This window comes from Jatropha curcas, chromosome 11 (genome assembly GCF_041381405.1).
Source record: "Jatropha curcas cultivar XTBG-Jc1 chromosome 11, XTBG_Jcur_1.0, whole genome shotgun sequence".
In the NCBI taxonomy this organism is placed as follows: Eukaryota; Viridiplantae; Streptophyta; class Magnoliopsida; order Malpighiales; family Euphorbiaceae; genus Jatropha; species Jatropha curcas.
This window is the reverse complement of record NC_143161.1, coordinates 16,134,051-16,156,026: the sequence shown is the minus strand read 5'-3', so window position 1 is coordinate 16,156,026 and position 21,976 is coordinate 16,134,051. Positions and strand designations below refer to the sequence as shown.

Below are 21,976 nucleotides of genomic sequence, written 5' to 3'. Positions count from 1 at the left end.
CTGATTAGGACAATTTCAACCACCGAACAGTGATGGTGTATTACGAAGCTGTTTTGATGCTCTTCCCGGTCAATGATGGTGGATTGCGAAGTTGACCAGGGCACTTAAAACCCTTCGAGCCGATCAAACCGAGCCTCGAAGGTATCTTCATATCCAAGCAGACCGGATTTTGGAGGTCGTTACTGATCCGACTGGAGCCGACGAAAGCCGATCAAACCGAACTGAGTAGGTGGCCGGATGATCAAGTCAACTCAATATCTTTCAAAGCCAATCAAACCGAGCTTTGAGGATGATTGCCAGATTGAAGGCGCGTTAATGGACCACTTTAACATTAATCGTTTATACAATTAATGATAAAGTGGGGGGGAAAACTCTTGACGCGTGTTTTTATGCCTCCGCCTAACCCGATGAGGATATAAGGATGCGAAATAAGGAATCAGGGTCAACCAGAAGCCTTTAAACCAAAAATTGATTCAAACCGGTTCAAGGAGTCTGACTTGCGCTAGGGTTGCGTCACGCAGCTATAAGTTGCGTGACGGCACTCATAGTTGCGTCACGCAACTCTAACCAGGATGACATCACTTGGACAAGCCCGTGTAACTGTTTTTGCTTTTTATGTGGATACGCGGCAACTGTACGAAAAGTGAGCTGCGTCACGCAGCTCTCGGGTCCGTCAAGCAACTGTTAGCTGCCTGACGCAGCTCTGTGCTGTTGCCCTACCCATATAAATACAACATTTTTATACTTTAAATAGGACTTTTGGGAAAAACTGAGAGCGATTCTTTGAGCAAGAAAAAAGCATTTGCGACTAGGGTTTCTACAAGAACTCTTTTGAGTCATCTTGAAGAAAAATGAAGCATGAGAGATTAAATAGATTAAAAACAAAAATCACAAAAAAGAAGAGAAAAGAGAGAAAAAGAAAAAAAAAAAGGAGTTTTTGGTTAAAACTTTGCAAAGGGCTTTCTGTGATCCTAAAACAACGTTCTTAAGACATTCAAAACTCGTGCAATCCTCAAATCTGAGGGTTAGGTAATCATCTAAACTCTCCTTGTTACTTTTAATTGTTAATCTTTTAAATATCTTGTTTTATTAGTGTTTGGGTAGTTTGGTATTGATTAAGTAGTATTCTGCCCATTATTGAGTGTTTCTGAGTAATATTAAACAACTGTTGATAAAAAGAACACGTAAAAAGGGTAGTTTGAAAGGTAGTTACGGACCAGAGCAGCTGCGTCACGCAGCTACTACCTGCGTGACGCAACTGTTCATATCCAAAAGAAGTTGACTTTGTTCGGACCACCTACGTGACGGAACTGTTCGTGATCAATAAGTTTATTTCGTTTATGTTTTGTTATTTAATATTATGTTTTAAATAAGTGATTGATGAATCTGGGAATTTTGATAAAGTCATGAACAGATGCACGCAACTAGGAGTTCCGTCATGCAACTAGGAGTTCCATCACGCAACTAGGAGTTCCATCACGCAGCTGTTCTTCATAGAACAGCTGCGTGACGCAACTGTTCTAGGGTTCCAGAATAGTTTTTTTTTTTTAATCCAATTTCGTGTAATTAAATAAAAGTTTTATTTTTTAATTCAAGAAATAACCAATAATGGGCAGATTATGATTATTCATATCAAATAGGTTAGTATTTTATTATGCATGTTTATAGGATTTTAGGGTTTATTATGTTTTAATTAAGTAGAATATATTGCAAATTCGGTTTGTGGCCCGCCTTTAACCATAAGGCAAGAGCGGGTCTTTTAATTATTTTTGCTATGGGTGGATGATTGATGTGATTATGAATGGTTATGAATGCAATGAATGGATCTATTTGGGATGATTAATTAATTTTCCACATAGGAACTCGGTTCGATTTATTCGGGTTGGGTTTAATTAAATAAATTGGCTTTTCTAAAATAAAATAAATTAGAAATTATAGGTTAAAAAGAGGCTGGTTTTCCCGGCGTCGGCTTCCAACAGGCCGACGTACCAAATTCTCTTACCTAGAATCGCACGTGGTGCGCTTGACCAGTTTTTCAAATAATTTGGCCTTAAATAAAATTGGGTTAAATGAAGTCACTTTTATAAAATAAAATTGGAAATGGTCCCATTGCCGAAATAATGGGTGGCGACTCAAAATTGTTTATAAGACCGATTTATCGGCATCGTATACCAAAAAGGTTTTTGTCACCATTTATTTAAATAAAAATCACATTTCCACATTCATTCATTTCAAATTTGAAGCAAAAAGTTTTCCGAGGTCCTTTCGAGGTTGGGATCTCTTGGGCGAAAACAATATCCAACTGAAGAAATTCGATGAGATATATGTTTACAAGATAAAATCAAGGTGCTTCAATACAACAATCCATTTACCAATTTGAAATTTCTTGGACATTCATGTCCTCATAACGGTTTCTAAGTGCTTATTTTTAACTGTTTATCATGATATTTAAGATATATATTCAATAGTTTATGAAAATTCTTATTGTTCAAATACATACTTGTTCTTTCCTTCTACCCAACAGTATTAATACTTATCTTATTTATTTTATGAGTAGACTTTAGTTTAAACTATTTTTTTTTCTGAAAACCATCAGCTAAAGGCACAATCCTCATTGGAAAGAATGCACTGGTTGATCAGGCCACTACACTTCTTCCAATTTTCCTTGTGTCTCCCAAAGCTTAATGGAATTCTTAAAATGCTATTTGTTTATAAATACTTTTACATTTCACCATTTAATATTCCTTATTTTTTTTATGCATTTATGGATCTGCAACCGTTTTAGTGCACGGTCCATCCATCTGCACCCAAACAGTATCCAATCCAGTGTCTCTCCCTTGTTGGTTACGGCCGATCCAAACACAGGAATCTTATACACCATTCCTAAGTTCCGTAATTGATTCCTAAGGCCCAACTTATACTCTGATACCATCTTTATCATGAACCGTTTCCAAGGGCCAGACATGCACTAGGGCCTGGGTGGGTTTAAGGCCTCCTAGGCCCATAGTAAGCCTATTTTAGTTAAACCCATATTATATTCACAGTCATGGCTTCAGGCCCAATAACTATATTCTCATAATCAAAGCCCGATTTGATAGTCCATAGACGTATTAAAAATACAATTCATATAATTAATACATATATCTATATTATTCAATTACAATCCATTTGGAATACAATTGCGGAACTCCATAATTTACAGTCCTTTACATTTATATCCTTAATACAATTATTAATAGTTTTCTATATTTGTGTTTCAATGTGTAAATACATATGGAATTGGTGCAATTTATGACATAGATATCTATATAGTATTTCTATATGTATGCACGTTTCATATAAATATCATATTATCGTGTATGCATGAATGCAAATGCAAGAGTGATGCGGATTATCTAACTCTACTCATAGTTCATTATTCTCCTTAACAGGACTATCTTTATGACATTGATATCTATATAGTATTTCTATATGTATGCACGTTTCATATAAATATCATATTATCATGTATGCATGAATGCAAATGCAAGAGCGATGCAGATTATCTAACTCTACTCATAGTTCATTATTCTCCTTAACAGGACTATCTTTAGTACTGCTTCTTTTCAGCTTTTGTCTTGGTATTCTGTAACTTTGTAAACATCTAGAAAGAAAATTCTAAGTAAGAATTCTAACCCGAGCAATTTAATTCTCATTCAATAGCTAACTTTAGCCATTATAGTTGCTTACCTAAACTTATCAAGTTATATATTATTTATGTATTCTAATTGATAACTTTGACAACTCCTGTGGCTCTTTTGGAAACTAATGTTTGATAATAATAATAAATACAAATACAATGATAGTCGTAATGTTAGTAATTTTGGTAGTTATTCCCATTAATGATATGATTATTTTAATTCTTTATTAAGCATTGCCGAAAATTCGGCAGTAAATGAGGACAGCTGCCCAATCACATATTAAAGGAACAAGCCAACACACAGCTCATCTATCGGGCAATAATCTCAATCAAAATTCATCCTCTGTCATGACATCACTATATCAATTCATAATTAATTTACATTATATTTATCAATTGTCTGAATTATTTCTGTTCGATTTGAATCGATTTGATCCAGCTCAGTGATTTAGTCTGGTTTTCATCTGGTTTGAGGATTCCAACTGATTTTACAAGTCCGGCTTAATAATAATAAAATATCTCCTTTTAAATTTCATTGGTTGAAATTAAAAATTAAATTTTTAAATGAAAACTCATTGAAAATTAATTTTCGGGTTATTTCATTAAGAAAGTGCCACATCAGCATATAGAAAAAAATATTGTTTCTCCTTTTTATATATATAATGATCTGTTTGACTCCAAAGAAAATAATGTTTATAAAATTGGAAAAAACTATAACTATATATTTTTGTTTGGGTTCACTTTTTTTTGGATTCAAGAATTTGTATAATATTGCCACCACAACCAAAATGATTGCCATTATTAATTCAAACAATCTTCTCATTTTCATTTTTTTACCTGTCAGTAAAAATAATTTATTATTATTTTTCATTATAATTGTATATAAATATTGATTTCGAATTGAGGGTAGGGGGTTAGGGATTTCGTGATGGTAGAGATTTAAACGACCCGAGCCGAGTTCCAACCTGCCTGGCTTGAAGCTCGACTTGATAGGATTTAGGTCGACTCGAGCTCAGCTCAAAATCAACGAGGCTGAAAATTTTTATCTCGAGCTTAACTCAATGAAAATCTAGAATGGAACGATTTTGAATTTCGAGATTTGTTATCGATTGCTTGTTGAATCCATCACAATATTCTTTAGAAATCTTTCTCATGGTTCAAAAACGTAAAAACGTAGAAACCCAGAGGAGATATTAAATGAATGGAATTGGGATAAGGAAAAGAAAGAAATGAATTGCTTAGATCATATAAAGAACGAAACTTTCTTTACTTGGATGGGAGAATATCAATTCAACATAGATCCAAGATAGCTCGAGCTCAACTTGAGGCTCGAGTTCAATTCGAAAAATTTTAAGCTCGAACTTGCCTCGAATAAATATAAAATAAATATTATACGTATATATAAGCTCGATAAGGCTCAAAGAGCTTTCGAACTGAACATCATTAGACTCGAGCTCGAGCTGGAGCCAAACTTTTTTGAACTTTATTTGAGTTGAGCTCAAATAGCTCGCGAGTCGGCTGGGCTCATTTACACCCCTATATGATAGCTTGATTTTCTCTTTAGACATAAATTAAGGTTTTAAGAACTTGCATTTATAAATTAGGGACTGAAGGATTTTGTCTAGAGATTGGGTTGAACTTTATTTTAGAACCACTTCATTATATAAAAATAGAATTAGGTACGAAATAGCATTACAAGTAGCTTGTACAGTAAAATATAATACAAAATTAACCAATTATATTTATTTTAATATAAACAAAAACTTATGCATTAATATCATATAAAAAAAATTAAAAGAACACAAAAAAATAGAATATATTGTACATAGTCAATATGTACGTACGTCATAAAAAAATTAGTAAATTATAAAATAAAATAATTAATATACCATTAAATTTTAAATATCATTACCAATCAGGAGTGGTTTGATTGGTTTCCTATATCTTGTAGAAGATGTAATGAGTGAGAAATTTCGAATTTGAGTCTTAGTTCATTATTTATGTTCATTGGGCCTCCCATGCATAAAAAAAATATATATATATTTTAATATCATTTTGGATGAATAGAAAAATATAATTTCACTTCTCAAATCATATGCGGCGTCACTAAGCTATCCTACTTTAATACATTGAAAGGGGCAAAAAAAAGGGTATCTGGAGTTCTGGTTGAAATACGACGTCACATATATGCAAATATATCCTTACTCGGCCATTGACCGCCGTGAATCTGATGCTTCTGCTAGTTCAGGAGCTATTCATGCATACAATGGAGTGGCTTCTCAGCCATTGATCCTAGCATCTCCCAGAAGGTCAGAATCTGTGGTAGTTTCCATTTCCCTTTTATAGTTACTTCCTCTTGAGTGATTGACTGATTGTGCCTTTCTACAATCTATTCTTTCAAAATAATTCCTTCAAAACGATTTTGGAATATTATCACTGTATACATCATCTTCTCTCTGAAGCTTAATTGGTCACTTTATTTGCTGTATTCTTATTCTATACGATCTCCTTGTAAATGTGTCTTGGTAAAATTTGGAAATTATATCATCTGGGAATTGGTTTTCTCTATGCTTAGTTTCTTTGCTTGTTTGTACTGTTTCCAGAAAGATAAGATAACGATGGATGGAAATTCAGCTGTTCCTAATCAAGATATAGAAGGCACTGCCATGCAATCCATGGGTCAGATCACAAATGTTTATATCTGGGACATGGATGAGACCCTTATACTTCTCAAGTCTTTGTTAAATGGAACATATGCTGAATCTTTCAATGGTTTAAAGGATGTGCCTAAGGGTGTAGAAATTGGGAAGATGTGGGAGACACGCATTCTTCAACTCTGTGATGAATTATTCTTTTATGAGCAAGTAAGTCTGTCTCACTTTCTTGGTTTGCAAAATCGTTGAATTTTATTCAGTACAAAATCTGGGCGGATTTTTATTTTTTGTTCTTTTACTGTCAGCTGGATGAATTGTTAACTATGTTGAATTTTGGAAATGCAGATTGAAAACTACAACATGCCTTTTCTCGATGCCTTGAGCCGATATGATGATGGCCGGGATTTGTCTGATTATGATTTCAACAAAGATGGATTTAGTCCTCCTTATGACGATGCAAACAAAAGAAAGCTAGCATACAGGCACAGAGTCATAGCAAATAAGTATAAACAGGTATTGTTGACAGATAACTAGGAAGTCCTGCCACTGAACGCCTCTATCTATCATGTTATTCATAATGATCAAACAATCTAAATTAGGAACTTACAGAAATGGGATTGTCTTCATTGTAATCATTTCCATGTTCACTACGTTAAGAAATCAATAGGAACAACCAGCCTTTTAAAATGGAGGTTTTACCATGTGAATGGTCAGTTGCTTTTGCTTAGTTTCCTAGCCATTTGTTTTAGCAAAACACTAATCCACATTTTGGTCATTATCTGTTTTTGTCTTTTTGGTGGAACTTATATACTGACTTTGTTGCAGTTATTTATAGGTAATTAATAAAATCAAATTGGTTTTCAGAGATAACCAATTTTATATATGGAAATAAATAATTGAATAAGCAATTTTATTTGTCTCAACTACTTATATGATCTAAAGGATGAAACAGCATACTAATTATACAATACTTTTAATCTTCTATTGCCAGCCAAACCTGTTAATAATTCTTTCCTTCAAATCACATATATAGACCTCACATTCCTCATGAGCGATTGTTAGAGGTAAATTAGATTCCATGAACCAAGCATTATCTTAGGTTAAGCAGGATAATTTAGGATTAACATACTGATTAATGTGTTAAAATGGTTGACATTCCAGAGCATAATCAGATCATAAACTTATTTCATGTGGGTCCAGCACTTAAGTTGAGTCCATGGGTTGTATCATATAGTTTCATAGTTACTTGAAAGCATGGAGAAAAGTTTTAGCAACAATTTTGGTATTAGCATCTTGATAGTTGGTGATAAATTTGGTGCTTACGGTTCGAATAAGAGACTATAACTTTTGCCTGAAGAAATAATCTGTTCTTAAGTGGGAGATTTATCAATCTTGTTATTAAGGTTACTCATTCATTTCTCTTTTTGATTATACTTTAGAGTTTGTATTCATATGTTTTTTTTTTTTGGTCAATTGGGAAGCCTCTCCTCATTAATTTCCACCCATCTCAAGTAACTAGATCATTATGCATAAGGAAGTTGTTTGCTTAGGTATTTGATTCTGGGACTTCATGGTTCCAAGTATTTGGGCTCAGAACCTTGAACCATTGAGGTAATAATGACTAGGTTCGAACTTTTGGCTTCCTTATATCTCAAGTTCTTTTGCTTTTTCTCTCAGTTTTGGTATCTTCAATTATATTAACTTTTTAAATATAAGGCTGATCTGCTTAATTTATTAGCATTTTTATTTATACACAGTTCTATAAAGGAACTGAATTGTCAAAGACTTTATCAAGTCCATTGAGAAAGTGCCTAGATTTAGGGGAATGTATCTTTTTAAATTGCACAAAATAAATGTCAGAATTGTTTACTTTGAAAACCACCATTCTTCCCTTGTGACTCCGTTAATCCTTTTGTTCTCTTGACCTTATTGAGTGTAGTTTATAAATTTGACACTGTCCTTGAGTCATTTCATTATTTCATGCACCCAAATTTTCACCCAACTTTACGTCATCCACCCGCCAGCCCCCAAAGAGTGGTAAGAAAAGTAAAGGAAAAGGTGAAAGAATTATCTATTTTATATTGCAAACATCTGGTAGGCTTTCCTTGTATAATTAATGAGTCATTAATGAAATGACTGATCAAATGTTTATGCACTTTCAACCCTTAAAATTGCACTACCTGACTCCTTTTTTTTTTCTGCATCATGCATTTGTTTAACAAGCTCCAGTAACAACAGAGTAGGTCATATCTGGTGCTTGAAATTGCTGCTTTATTTTCATTGATTTTTGCAACTTCTTTTCTCCTCTGTTGCTGTAGAGCCTGCACTTTTTCTGTTTGTTTTTGAGAAAACCTTTTTACAGTAGACAAGCTATTTTATAATTTTAGAAATTGAAAAACATTATATGGTGATAAAGGTTGACTGCTCTTAAATTTCAGGGTTTGCCTGATGTTCTTGATCACGAGATGATGAAAATCTGGGATGAGTTGTATGACCTAACAGATGAATACACAGATAAATGGCTCTCCTCAGGTAGGTTGAATCATCTTATAATTCAGCTGTGCACCAGTTTACTTATTTTCTTTTAGAGTTTCAATTGACCAAAAGGGGTGGGCATGAGCTGCCAATTAATGCCTTTTGGGATGTTATGCCGTTTAAGTTAAATAAAGTAAAAGAAAATCAAAACATGTGACAAGGGAAGAGAATTGTGGCAAATCAAAATTGTATGCCTTAATTTAACCCTAATGTAATGTGATGTAGGATCTAGTAACCTTGTTGCTACCATAGTTATTAAAGGCGCATGGCGCCACTAAGGCACAAAGGGCTGCTGGAGCCTAGGCGCTAGCCTCCAGGTGGAGGTGTGTACCTGAGTGAAGTGAGGCACAAAAAAAAAGGATAAACTACAGAAATCTGAAAAATATATTTTATGATATCAATAAAAAATAAAAAAAGAAAAAAAGTAGAAAACATGGAAAGAAACACACAGAAATCAGAAAAAAATGACAACATGACAAGTTATATATTTAAGTCATTAAAGTTAAGACAGAAAAGAGTATAATCAAAAAAATGAAGAAAAGAAAAGAAATAGAAAGCAAATATAGGAGGAAATATTGAAAGAGTTATACCTGGACTGAATGGGGCTAAAGACTAGATTGCAAGAGGTGAGTGCTAGATGAAGGAGTGGAGGTTGGATCACAAAGCACATAACTGGCTTTTGTGTTGCATTTTATTTCTTTTATATTTATTTATTTATTTTGTGTAAGCTGATGTTGCTAGATAGCTTTATATTGAAAAAAAGAACCCTAGATGATTTGTTCTGGAAAACAAAAAATAGAAAGGCGCGCCTTTCTTGAGCCTTTGGTGCAAAAAATGCGCTAAAAGGCGCACGCCTCTACCCAGAGGCGATAGCTTGAGTGAAGTCGCCCGCCTCAGGACTGTTGAGGCGCAAGCCCTTGAGCCTTAATTCACGCCTCAGGCGCACCTTTTATAACTATAGTTGCAACTCCTATCTATGCACTGATATTATTATTGCATAATTTTTGTTGATGTCTTACATATGCTACCTATACAGCTAGGGTTGTTGTTTTATGAATGTTGTGAAACCATCATTTATCTTAAAAGTTTAAATTGGTATAGAAATGTCATTTTAATTGTATGTTCTGCTATTTCTGGCCTCTTCTTCTGCATAAGCTGTATGTGCGGTGCATGTCCAACTTCTCATTTTGAGAGCCTGGCCTTTCTTTTTCTTTTGCCTCCTTTTTTGTAAATTATTTTGATTAAGCCAATGCATTGCTCTAATGTTTTTGTTTATGATTCGAGGTTTTTCAAGTTTTAATCCTGTTTCATAATCTGAGACCATGTATCTATCTACTGACTCTAAATGGCTTCTGATATGTTCTCCCTAAATAACGCACAATGATAAGAAAACCTAATGTTCTTGATATTTCCACTATCAATGGAAATTCCATAATTGTATTATTCTATATTTCACTCAAGTCTCATCTAATAAATACTCTTCTCTCTTGACCATTCCATTTTAGGAAACTATAAAGCATTCTTGTTTTTCATGGTTAGGAGATAAAATTGGGTTCCTTTTTTTTCTTTGTGGGGGAGGGGGGTGATAGGAATGTAATTACGGGCCCAAGGCCCTATTTGGTATATTCTAGAAGAAACAAACACACTGAAGGCAGGAAGTTTGGGAATCAAGAAAGAAGGGCACGTCAGCAAAGTTAGTTATGTCCCTGATGCATATATGCAGTATGATCTTGAGAGAAAGGGCATCTTTTAGTGAGTAGTGTTTTGTGCAGAATCTTCTGCAACGGGCTGTGCCTGGGGGGTCGATTTTATCACCCAATTATCCTTAACTTTTCTTCTAGCAGTAGCTGGTTCTGTTATTTCTTATTCCTTACATGTAATTCACCGACACATCAATTAATCAATACAAATCAATTTCTCTCTCAATCCCTTCCCTCATCTTCCAGATTTAATCCTCTGTTTATGTTCAAATTCTTTATTTTTCATCAACGTTCACTTCTCTAACATTGATTGGGTGATAAATCGACCCCCCCAAGCACAGCCCGTTGCAGAAGATTCTGCACAATACACTGCTTGCAAAAGATGCCCTTTCTCCCAAGATCATACTGCATATATGCATCAGAGGCATAACTAACTTTGCTGACGTGCCTTTTTTTCTTGATTCCCAAACGTGCGCCGGGGGGAGGGGGGGTGTGTGTGCTCCTGATTTAAGCAGAATTAAAGAAAATAAAGGGAAGTCAACTCTCCATAGGGGAATAATGGAGAATAAACAAAAAACAACCATACATAAGGCAATGGGATGTGAATATAAAGATGTAATGGACTTTTACCTCATGGAATCTACCTCCTATGAATGGTAGCTTAATTAGGGCTTCAAGAAACGAAAATTCTTTACAATAAACGATCCAGAAGAAGTTCTGCTTCCCATTTGGACGCAAGCCATTTGCCCATGATGAATGCCCTTGGCCAGCCAAATGTCTTGTGGAGGAGACAGAACCAGCCTGGTCCTTGCATCTAGCCCCTGTTTCAAGTAAAAAACATGAATTTTAAACCGCATAAATTGAGTTTGTGGATTTTATTATCAGAACATTTTAGTAATGAAGAAAGAAAAGACATACATTTGGAGGATATCCACTGCCCAAAGAGACTAGATGAGTTCAACATAGGAACAGAGCTAATGAAGTAAAGCCATATATATTTGACATGAAATTCTGTCCAAAACTGATGTCTTTTTTCTTTCTTTCTTTCTTTCAAACCTTGTATGCTCCACAAGGAAGTAAAGATGAAAATTCCATACACTTCTGCATTGGATCCGAGAAATATTGGATCTAAAAATGTAAAGAAAATTGAAGAGGGAAAGAAAAATACCTAAATGGAGAAAAAGAAGTTTCTATTTTGTCAAAAGTTGGAGATCATTCTAGCACATACTGTTATTTGATATTCTCATTAGTAAATCTATTAATGTGGAAGTTAAAGGGAAATCATCTTAGCGCCACAGTTTTTTGTACTAATAGCGGGTCAGAAGGTGGAAATTAGATATTTAAGAATAGAGGTGATGTACACAACCCAGAAGGTCATGAAATTTTAAAAACAAAAAGAAAAAAGATTTTGTCTCATTGTGAAGCAAATAATCAGTAGAGGTATCAGTGAACTAATGGATTGGAGCCAACATTTTTATAATTATTTAGGTATTTTGTAAGGTCAAGATATCAAAGGGACATAAATATATGATTGTGAAATCAAAGATGAAAACCCTGAGGCAAACTAAACTTTGAAATATAGAGAGGGAACATATGAAGGAAACAAGAATATTCTGATAGCTTCACAGGAATCTATTAGAAAAAAAATCTTCAGGCAAGAATGAATCTATTAGGAAAAAAAATCTTCAGACAAGAATATCTGTGATGCAACTTGCAGGAAACATGGGGCAAGAGCCGCTAAAAAGAATTTTCATTGACAATAATGTGGTTAGTTCAATGTTGATCTGGAGCATGCATCGAGGCCTGTTGTATTTGTAGAGTTGTACTTGTAAGGGAAAATGCAGGCCTCCTAGAAAAATGAAACCAGTCAGCTAATCTGAGCTTTATTCCGGAGAAACCTCATTTGTGGGTAGCCTTGATATGCATTCTAGATTTGGGGAAGGTGTTTGGGATAGGTGAAGGAATAAGGTCTGAATATATCCTATCCTGCCCACTTAATAAGTTAATTTAATATACCAAAGATTATTTATTTTCGTGTAGTCTTCTAAGTTATAGAATTCACTCCCTTCAAGTCTGATGATGGTCTATCTACAAAGTGCAGGCCTGAATCTGGTGAGATTTAAATTTACCTCTGTTGATTTTTGCTATATTCACTTAAGACCCAATAGCATCTACAAAATGATGATGATATTTTGTATGTCAAGAAAGCAGATCTGAAGCATTAAAGACAAGATCCTTTGAACAGAAACTTCATTCACAAGAAAATCATCGGTGGTGATTAACTATATTTGTATAAGGATTTTTTTTTTTAATTCAAAAACTTTTTCAAGCCTGAGAAACATGAAATTTTTGGAGACTGTTGATCACATATTTCACATATAGCTGCTGAGAAAAAGAATGCACCAAAACCTCAGTGTAGAATATTTAAATATTGATCAGGTATGAGGTTTGATTGTCTTATGTTATGATTGGACAACTGATCAACAATTTTTTATTTAATAGAGTATTTTGGTATTCATGAATCATGAACACCGTATTTGCCATTTTGTGGTTGTTTTGTTTGGCTCCTTATCACTGCTTGGCAGTGTTGGCCTGAAGAAGAGCAGAATGAAGAAAAATGTATGATTTACTGGGCCCCAACTAATTTCGTTCTGTGGGTATTGTTTCTTTATCTACAACTGTACCACTAGGGTTTATCTCAGGGGTTGAATTAGAGTGTGAAATTTGGCATCAACTTTCTCATTATTGATAGGTTATTGCCTCTTCTGAGAGATAAAATGCATATATTTTGAAGATTCCAGCTAGAACTTATTCTTGTTTTGATCTCTAATATGAAATGTGCTCTGATCTTTTGCTCTCATGGTTGCATTAACTAGTATTACTTATACTATTCCTCTTTGTCACAAATTTAGCACGGGACTTCTTGGAGCAATGTTCAGGCAGGAAGGAAGATCCAGCAAACTCTCTTGCCTCTGATGGTGGGATGGTCAACCATCTCGATAACAAACCTGAGCACATAAATGTGTTGGTGACTTCTGGATCATTGATACCCAGCCTTATTAAGTGTCTTCTTTTTCGGCTTGACAATTTGATAACACATGGAAATGGTCAGTCATCTCCTTGATCTCATCTATGTTACTGCAGTTATATTTCCTTTTACTTGTCCTTATTGTGCTTTTCATGGTTTGTTTATAGGCTAAACCATAAAAAGAAAACCCAAACTTTGCATCTTGTAACAATTGCACCTCAAATCCAACTTAACCCCTTTGCATCTGTGCCTCACAACTACTGTTTTCATCACCTTCCTTCTGATCGTAATGGTACTCAAAAAGCAAAGTTTATGGCCAAACTGAGTTTTGGTTAGTTTGGTTTTGATGAATTTCAAACTAAACCAACTGATACACAAACTTGTTTTCCATATTGTTGAGGCAATTTGATGTGATTAGAACACCATGTTTAAACTGCATAATGAGAAAGCATAAAATTTGCGTCAAGTGCAAGCAAGATGGTGAAACCAGTGTACCATGGAATGAACATGAAACAGTGGAACTTCTGCCATTAGATGCAAAAATGGAGTCAGAAGATTCAATTGCAGGACTACACTCACATAATTTATATATTTATCTATCTATCTATCTATCTATCTATCTATCTATCTATATATATTTTGAAAAAAAAAAAAAAAAAAAAAAAAAAAAAGAAATTCAGACCTTTTAAGCTTAAATTATGTGGATTGAAATTTTGGGCCTTAACTTATACATCCGTTAAATGTGCTTGACAAGACCGTTGTTTCCTCAGTTTACAGTTCATGGGAAGCAGGGAAAGGGAAACTCCAATGTTTTCAGTGGATTAATGATCGATTTAATGGTCCAAATGTTCGTTTTTGTGTGATTGGGGATGGATGGGAAGAATGTGAAGCTGCACAGACCATGCAATGGCCGTTTGTTAAGATTGATCCCCGTCCCAACGGTTCTCACAGGTTTCCAGGCCTCACATTGAGAACGCTAGGCTACTATTTTGCTGTTGTTTATGAGAGCTCCGCTGCTGAAAATGACGAGTCATAATCTCATCTATGATACATGTTATCTGTGTTCTTTCCAGGATTAGTTTCTGTAGTCTCAAAGGGTCAACATTATGAAGTCAATATTATGAAAATCAGGTACATCAGTTATATACACGTTGTTCAGAAGAAAAAAATGAGGGTGTATTTTTTTTTTTTTTTTTTAACGTTTTTCTTTTTTCCCTTGTGTCCATCAATTTTTATCATCAGATGCAATGGCTTTTAATGCTTCCATATTTGTATAGGTCACTTTATTCTGCATTTGAGGCTATTTCATACATGGTTACTACTTATTAGAGTTATTTAAATTTATACTCCATTTATCTTCAGAAAATAATTTGTTTATAAAATATTTTTCGAATTTTCCGATGCTAGAGAGCTGATAAATGGTAAATATGTTCTTCGTCAAAAGGAACCATTTTTAAATAAAATTACTTTCCGTTTTTTTTTTTAAATATTTTGTGGAAAGTAATGAATTTATTATTGCATTTGTTTATAAATATAAATCGTTTTGAATAGTTTTTTTTGCGCATAAATATTAGTCTTTTCGAGAATATTAACCGAGTAATTAATAAACTTTTTCAAATTAATTAATTAACATTTAGTTAATATAGTTAAATTATAGTTTTTGCTTTGTTCTTTCATAACATATCCTTGTGTTAATATCCACTAAATTAAATAGTTCATACTAGTTTTTTAGGTCTGCGCAATACCGCGGATGATCATCTTTTTTAGCAATGGATTGATTTATATCATAAATAATTTTACACCTTTGCATTAAATTTAGAACAATGTGTATCACATTTAATTTTAGAACAATTTAGAATAATTCACAAACCATTCTGCATTTATATCACATGATGAAGTAACTAATTATACAAATAGGTAAAAATAAATTTTGGCCATATTCATATTTTATAAATTAACATGAAATTTATAATAACCTACGCGATGTATTTTTACTACAAATTTATAATAATTTATAAAGTAGCTGTAAGATACATTCACAAAATGATTTTTATTATACTAACTTTACAATAAATTTTTAATTTACAATAATTTATATAATGCATTTTCAATAATACATATATAAGAACCTATTATCAAATATTATCTATCTGTGTCGACTTTCCGCATGTGCAAACTTTCTTTTGCTTGGTTCAATTTTGAGTTTAGATTTTAACTACTTACCAATTATGTCTCTAACTGCATCACCAAGCCAAACGATCTACACACGGAATTTTGATTTGAATAACCCTATTTTGGGGCCACAACAAAATTCTCTATGGAGCTCATCTGGCTTTGTGATGCAATTAGAGATATTAATAGGTAAGCAAATCATATCTAGCTTGAAATGGAACAAAGCCAAAGAAATATTGAACATGCATGAAAAAGTCGACATAGACAGATGATAATTATTAATAAATTCTCATAACTGGATTTTATAAATCTATTATATAAATTACTGCATCATAGAAACAGGAAACTTTAGCACGTTACTTTTTTCGAGGAGCTAAAAGTGCAGGATGCTCCTACAAAATAAAAAACAAGCAGAAATAATCAGCATTAACTGGATTTTACAATTTTGGTGACATTTCTATAAATTGGGCTTGATGGGTCCCTAAATACAAGACCATTCTTTTCTTAATCAAATTGTGAAAAACTAAAATCTTGCATTTAAAGAACTGAACAAAAACTGCACATTTAACTACTTGTCAATTACTTCACTCCTACTTGTCAAACACAGAAAAACAAAAGGTATGTGGAGTCAGCTTATGTAATGAGACTAAATTCTTTCCTTGAACAATCTTAAAGGAGAATAATAATTTTAAAGGTGTGTTCTCCTGCATCGATTATGGTGTGTATATAAACTAAACTGAGTTGAATAGTAAATTTGATATCATTAGATTAATTTAATCTATGAATATTATGTAATTATTGTTAGACTAAATATGTAAATTCTAAACACTACAATTTGAAAAATCAGGAAAATGTTATATATGTTCAGAAGTGTTCTGAGTTTCAAAAGGCTAAGCTGAGGTATGCTAAAAATTTTATTCTGCTTCAATGGCTCTCAAATTAAAACCTTTCAATTTGAAATTCTACTTGTTTGTAACTTTTCATAATTGTGAGAGTAAATAAACCTAGGCATTTTATATGAAGAGATTTGCAAATTATTTCATTTGGATGATTCTACCTAGGATTGAAAGGTTCAATCATCAAATTCTAACTTAATCAGTATCAAGTTATTTCTTTTCTGAAATCCAGCAAAGAAAAAACACACAACAAAAAAAAAAATGATAGAAAGAAGAAAGAAAACAAAATAAAAACCAAAAAAAAACAAACAAAAATAAAAAACGCAAAGAAACCAAACGCAGGAAACAAAAAGCAAAAAAAATAAAATAAAATGTCTGACTTACCTCTGCTATGAAATCCCACTTCCTTTCCCTTGCTCTTCTCTGAAAAATATTTGTCTTGAAACACTAAGATTTTGATTGGCATTGAGAATTTAAATGAAATGTCTGTAAGTTATTTTTGTATGTTTCTTCAATATTGCATTTATTTGCTCTCTATTAAATGTTTGATTCAGAAGGATTGGTTTGGGATTTATGCAGTGAAGGGTTATCATTACCCTAAGGTTGATGATTTGGGGTCTTTAGAAAAGTTGAAGGCTGCTAACTTCTTAGCCAAAGTGCTCAAAGTTGGCAATTGGAAGGTATGAAGGCTTTTTTTTCTTTTTTTTTTAATTATTATTATCTGTTATTTAATAGGAAATTTCTTTTTTATTAAAAAAATGTTTGAATAAATTTGTGCAGAGAGAAGCTAAAAATGAAAGTGATTTGGTAGCTAAATCTTACTATGCTAAAGGGTAGTTAGTATAAAAATTCTTGGAAAGTGGCTTGAAAATCAAAATTGAAATCCACTGGAATGATGTAATAGCAATAAGAGCTTTTATTCAAAAAAATTAGCCAGGAATCTAGAACTTGAGATTCTTTACTTTTGCTTTCCTTTTATTTGATATATATATATATATATATATATATATATATATGATTTTCGGGAAGCATATTCCAACCTTATCACCAAACAGATTCAATTTTTCTTTCTTGGATTTTGCCACTATACTTGCAGTATTTGTGGAAAAAGACCCATATGCCAAGAAAACACAGTAAGGGGCAACCGAAGAATGATTTCACTGAGGCCAAGCTTCCACTTACAGGTTTATATAAAATTTTTCAGTGCATACTATTCTTGTACTATTTCCACTAACACATTCATCCTAATAAGTTTTAGTCTCAGTGTTTCCTAATTAAAATTTGCTTTTAACCTATTTAGAGAGATTATTTATCTGAAATGGAAATTAATGGTGCCAATATGTTGCAGAGGTTATTATCATGCTAAAAGTGAGTGACAAAAGATGGTGGAAGAATTCTACTGCCAGCAACACATCAAACAAACCTCTGATTTTGTAAGCAACATTAATTTTAGTATTACATATTTATTTTTTAATTTGTGTATTTGAAATTGGAAATGCAGGAAAAAAGATGAGCCTGCATTTTTCCATCAATCAAATTGATGATTAATGCAAATGGGTATTTTTTAAAACTTTTAATGCAGTGAGATTTTTACTAATTAATTGATCTCTGTGGTTATTTGGCAGTGTTCTGCTGTGTGTTGACATTAATGATACTCGATTTTACTCAGAGCCTTCAAATTTAGTTTTAAAGTAATAGATTGTTTTTTTTCATGTTGCTTCACGTGAAATGAATAATTACTTGTTGATCTTAGCTGCTTAGGTGAATGAAGTAAAACATCTCTAAAAAAGGTGAAAGTAAGAAAGAATTAAAGTAAATGACTAGACTACTCATTTAGGTAAAAAATTAAAGAAAGTTTGGAGAAAAAAAAAAAAAAGTTAGGACGATATTAAGTTCCAAACAGATTAGTCAGTCTTCGATAATAAAATCGGGAGACCGCTGTTTTTTTTTATAAAAAAAGAAAAGTAATGTAGCTTCTAAACCCAACAAATCATAATTTGTCAAAGCACTAACAGGACCACGTGTGAATACTCAAATTTTGAGGCTCAAAAAGCCAGTTTTCCCGGCCGCGGCGGTGGCGGCCGCCCTTAAAGGCGGCGGTAGCTGCTATCGCCTGTGAATACCCAAATTTTGAGGCTCGAAGAGCCAATTTTCCCGGACTGCAAACAGTCCGACCGGCCCAAAGGCCATTTTGGAAGTTCACCGAAAGTATACCAATATGGTACTTGAAACGTCCGAAACGTCGCGAGGATCACGGAACTGGTCCCGGAATATTTTTTGGAGGTCCGAAACTCCCGAAAAAGCCTCCGAAACAAGATAAGAGCACGGGTCGACGTGCCCGCCTCCCTGAGGCGGGCACGCCTGCCCCCTTGAGGAGGGCACGCCCGCCCTCGAGGGCAGGCACGCCCGCCCCCTTTGAGGCGGGCACGCCCGCCCTCGAGGGCAGGCACGCCCGCCTTCCAGGGCGGGCAAGACCGCCCTCGAGGCTTCTTTTTTCCTATAAAATTGGCCCCGGGGCCTCCATTTTTACTCACTCAGTCTGTGTTGACGGACGCTCCTTCTCCCCTGCGCTCCTTGCGTTTTCTTTTACTGCTTTTCTGCATTTTTAATTTAGCTTTTATTGCCTTCTTGCTTTAATATTTGGCCACTTAAAATTAAATTAATTCTAAATTAATATTCCCTTAACGAGGAGCTTAACCTGGAGTTAAGAAGCGGTCGACGATTAAATCAGGTACATGAACTAAACTCAGCCTATTTAATTTTAGCACTTCATGCATATTTCTCTTCTACTCCTAATAACTCTACAACTGCATAAACACATTCATGTCATCAATTAGGCAAATAAACTGCCTCAATCAAATGTGATTAAGCTTAAATATCCGGTTAATTAATAATCGTGGTATTAATGCTAAATCCGACAATATTGGCTAAAAAACCTAGTTAATTAATAACTACGGTTTAATTACCTTTATTTCGAACAGTCCGGCTTAAGTCTAATTAATCAATAATTGTGGCTAAAAAGCCTTAATCAATCACGTTTTGGCAACAAATTGCCTACAATTAAATCAACCACATTTTGGCAACAAATTGCCCACGGTTCAATCAATTTTTGGCAAACAAATTTCCTATAAATTAGATTAACCACTTTTTAGCGACAAATCGCTTAAATCAGAAGCTTTGGCAAAATGTCTTAGAATTAATCAATCTTTTGGCTAAAAGCCTTCAAACAATCATTTTGGCGACAATCGCCTAAATCACATCAACTTTTGGCAAAAATTGCCTAAATCCATTCATTTTGGCTAAAAGCCTTAAATCAGTCATTTTGGCAACAAACGCCCAAATCAATCAAACTTTTGGCAACAAATTGCCTAAATCAAGCTTTTGGCTAGAAGCCTTCAAATACCAACTTTTGGCACAAATGCCTTAATCATTTTGGCGACAATCGCCCAACAAAATATCTTTTGGCAATAATAAGCCCAAACATCAATTTTTGGCAAACTAATTGCCTAAATCAATCCTTTTGGCTAAAAGCCATTAAAATCAACATTTTTGGCATCAAATGCCTAAAATCAAACCAATCAATTTTCAGGCAAAAATGCCTAAACAAAATGCACAAAGCATACACATACTCATGCATTAAGCATACCCATTCAAAGCCCTTCAAAGAAGGCCTATCGAACTACGTTGACTTTGATCTTCCATTCAAACGGAAGTACGTAGGCACGTTTGGGATTTAACCCCGAGCGGCAAATCAAAATCACATTTCATTGGTCTAAATCACATTAATCACCCTGCAAAGCATTCATTCATAGGTTAGTTCTTCAGCATGACATAGTCTCGGGATCCATCTCGGGTTTTGTAGACCATGCTTTAACATTGGGTTAATTAATCTAGTAATTAGGTTAATTAAAATTGGAGTCAACTTAGGGTTTTTTCCTAGTTTACCCTAAAATAATTAAACAAGGTGGCGACTCACACATCACGTGCATTTCTTCCTTAGTCACATGCATCCGTATGCTTTGATGTTTTGGGGAGGGGTTCACACCACGTTGCTTTATTGTTAATTGGCAATATTTTACAAGACAGCCCAGGTTCGTCTTTCTGTGACGTGTCTTAATCTTGTCCCTCCATATTCCCCTGAAAAAGAAGTTTTATGGGCTGACTATGGAACACTTACGTGCATGCAATATTGTGCTAAAAGTTGTGGATTAAATCGAATCACTAGCATAGCGAGCTATTGATTTAACCAGTTTGGACGTCTGTACAATATAATGATCTAACTACGACGAAAAAAGAAAATTTATCTGTGTAGGGAAAATAATAAATTGTTTCATAAAGTATAATTAAATCAATACATGGAGATCTTTATTTTCAAAAATTAACTATTAGATCTCTAACTAATAATTTCATTAATACTTTGGTCTACAAAATAGAGGGATCAAAATGTTAATAAAATTATAAATTACGAATTTTATAATTAATTTAATTATAATTTAAGATCTATTTTTCGGTTAATTTGATAGTAAAGAAGAGGCTATTTTAAATGAATGTGCCAAAATGTTAACGGAACGATCAAATATTGAGAAATGATAAATTAGGACATCATAATTAATTTTTGAAAACAGAGGTTTTTGTATATTAATTTGATTCTAATTTAAAGACCAATTTAATTTTTTCATATAATAAATTAAATATAGCAATTGTAAGTAGAAACTTATTAAACTTTGCTCATATATTTTTTTTAAAAAAATCTCACCAAAAAAAAGAAAAAAAGATAAATATGTAGGATGAAAAATGAAGAAAAAAAAAAAGAAAATAATGATGAAAAGTAAAAATAAAACAAAATCATCATTTTAAGTTATTTTCCTTCATCCAATTTGGATGGAATGAAAATTAAAGATTGGAATAAAAACTCGGGTAGAATATAGGGTAAAATATAATTAAGTTTTTAAATTAAATTCAAATTAACACTTAAATTTTTCTATATTTGAGAAATAACTACAACATTCCTAACTTATATTATTTCCCCTTTAGGTCCTTCTATCTAAAAAGTGAGCTTTTTGCCGTTAATTAGACACTTTTCTGATGGAATATGTTCATTTTTTGAACAGAAAGAGCTTGCTTTTGTATGGAAGGACCCGATGGTGAGATAAAACATAAGCTAAGGAAGCCATAGTTATTTTTCAAAATGTAAAAGGATTTAATTGTTAATTTGAACATAATTTAGGAACCAAAATATTAGGGGTGTGCATGGGATTGCGGGAATCCCAACCCGTTCTCAAAAATCATCCCAAATTTTCCATTTGGGAAAA

General features: G+C 33.5%; 1 protein-coding gene across 2 annotated transcripts; it reads left to right on the top strand.

Annotated features, from left to right (window-relative positions):
* Window positions 1-5,789: 5,789 nt before the first annotated feature.
* Window positions 5,790-14,889, top strand: EYA (eyes absent-like protein). Of its 2 annotated transcripts, none has more exons than XM_012220525.4 (6): window positions 5,790-6,001; window positions 6,283-6,543; window positions 6,679-6,846; window positions 8,772-8,865; window positions 13,481-13,675; window positions 14,367-14,889. In XM_012220525.4, the coding sequence occupies exons 1-6, from the start codon at window positions 5,867-5,869 to the stop codon at window positions 14,630-14,632; spliced, it is 1,119 nt and encodes a 372-aa protein (XP_012075915.1). In that variant the 5' UTR covers window positions 5,790-5,866; the 3' UTR covers window positions 14,633-14,889. The 2 variants fall into 2 exon arrangements, with proteins under 2 accessions (XP_012075915.1, XP_012075916.1); XM_012220526.4 differs by having other exon boundaries at window positions 5,830-5,988.
* The last annotated feature ends 7,087 nt before the right edge of the window (window positions 14,890-21,976 follow it).

What these genes read in the sequence shown, in the direction of transcription:
- EYA (XM_012220525.4), top strand. Translation starts at nt 5,867, where the DNA reads ATGCAAATATATCCTTACTCGGCCATTGACCGCCGTGAATCTGATGCT. An exon ending in AATTATTCTTTTATGAGCAA is followed by an intron (nt 6,544 to 6,678) that starts GTAAGTCTGTCT and finishes TTGGAAATGCAG; the next exon opens with ATTGAAAACTACAACATGCC. An exon ending in TAGCAAATAAGTATAAACAG is followed by an intron (nt 6,847 to 8,771) that starts GTATTGTTGACA and finishes CTTAAATTTCAG; the next exon opens with GGTTTGCCTGATGTTCTTGA.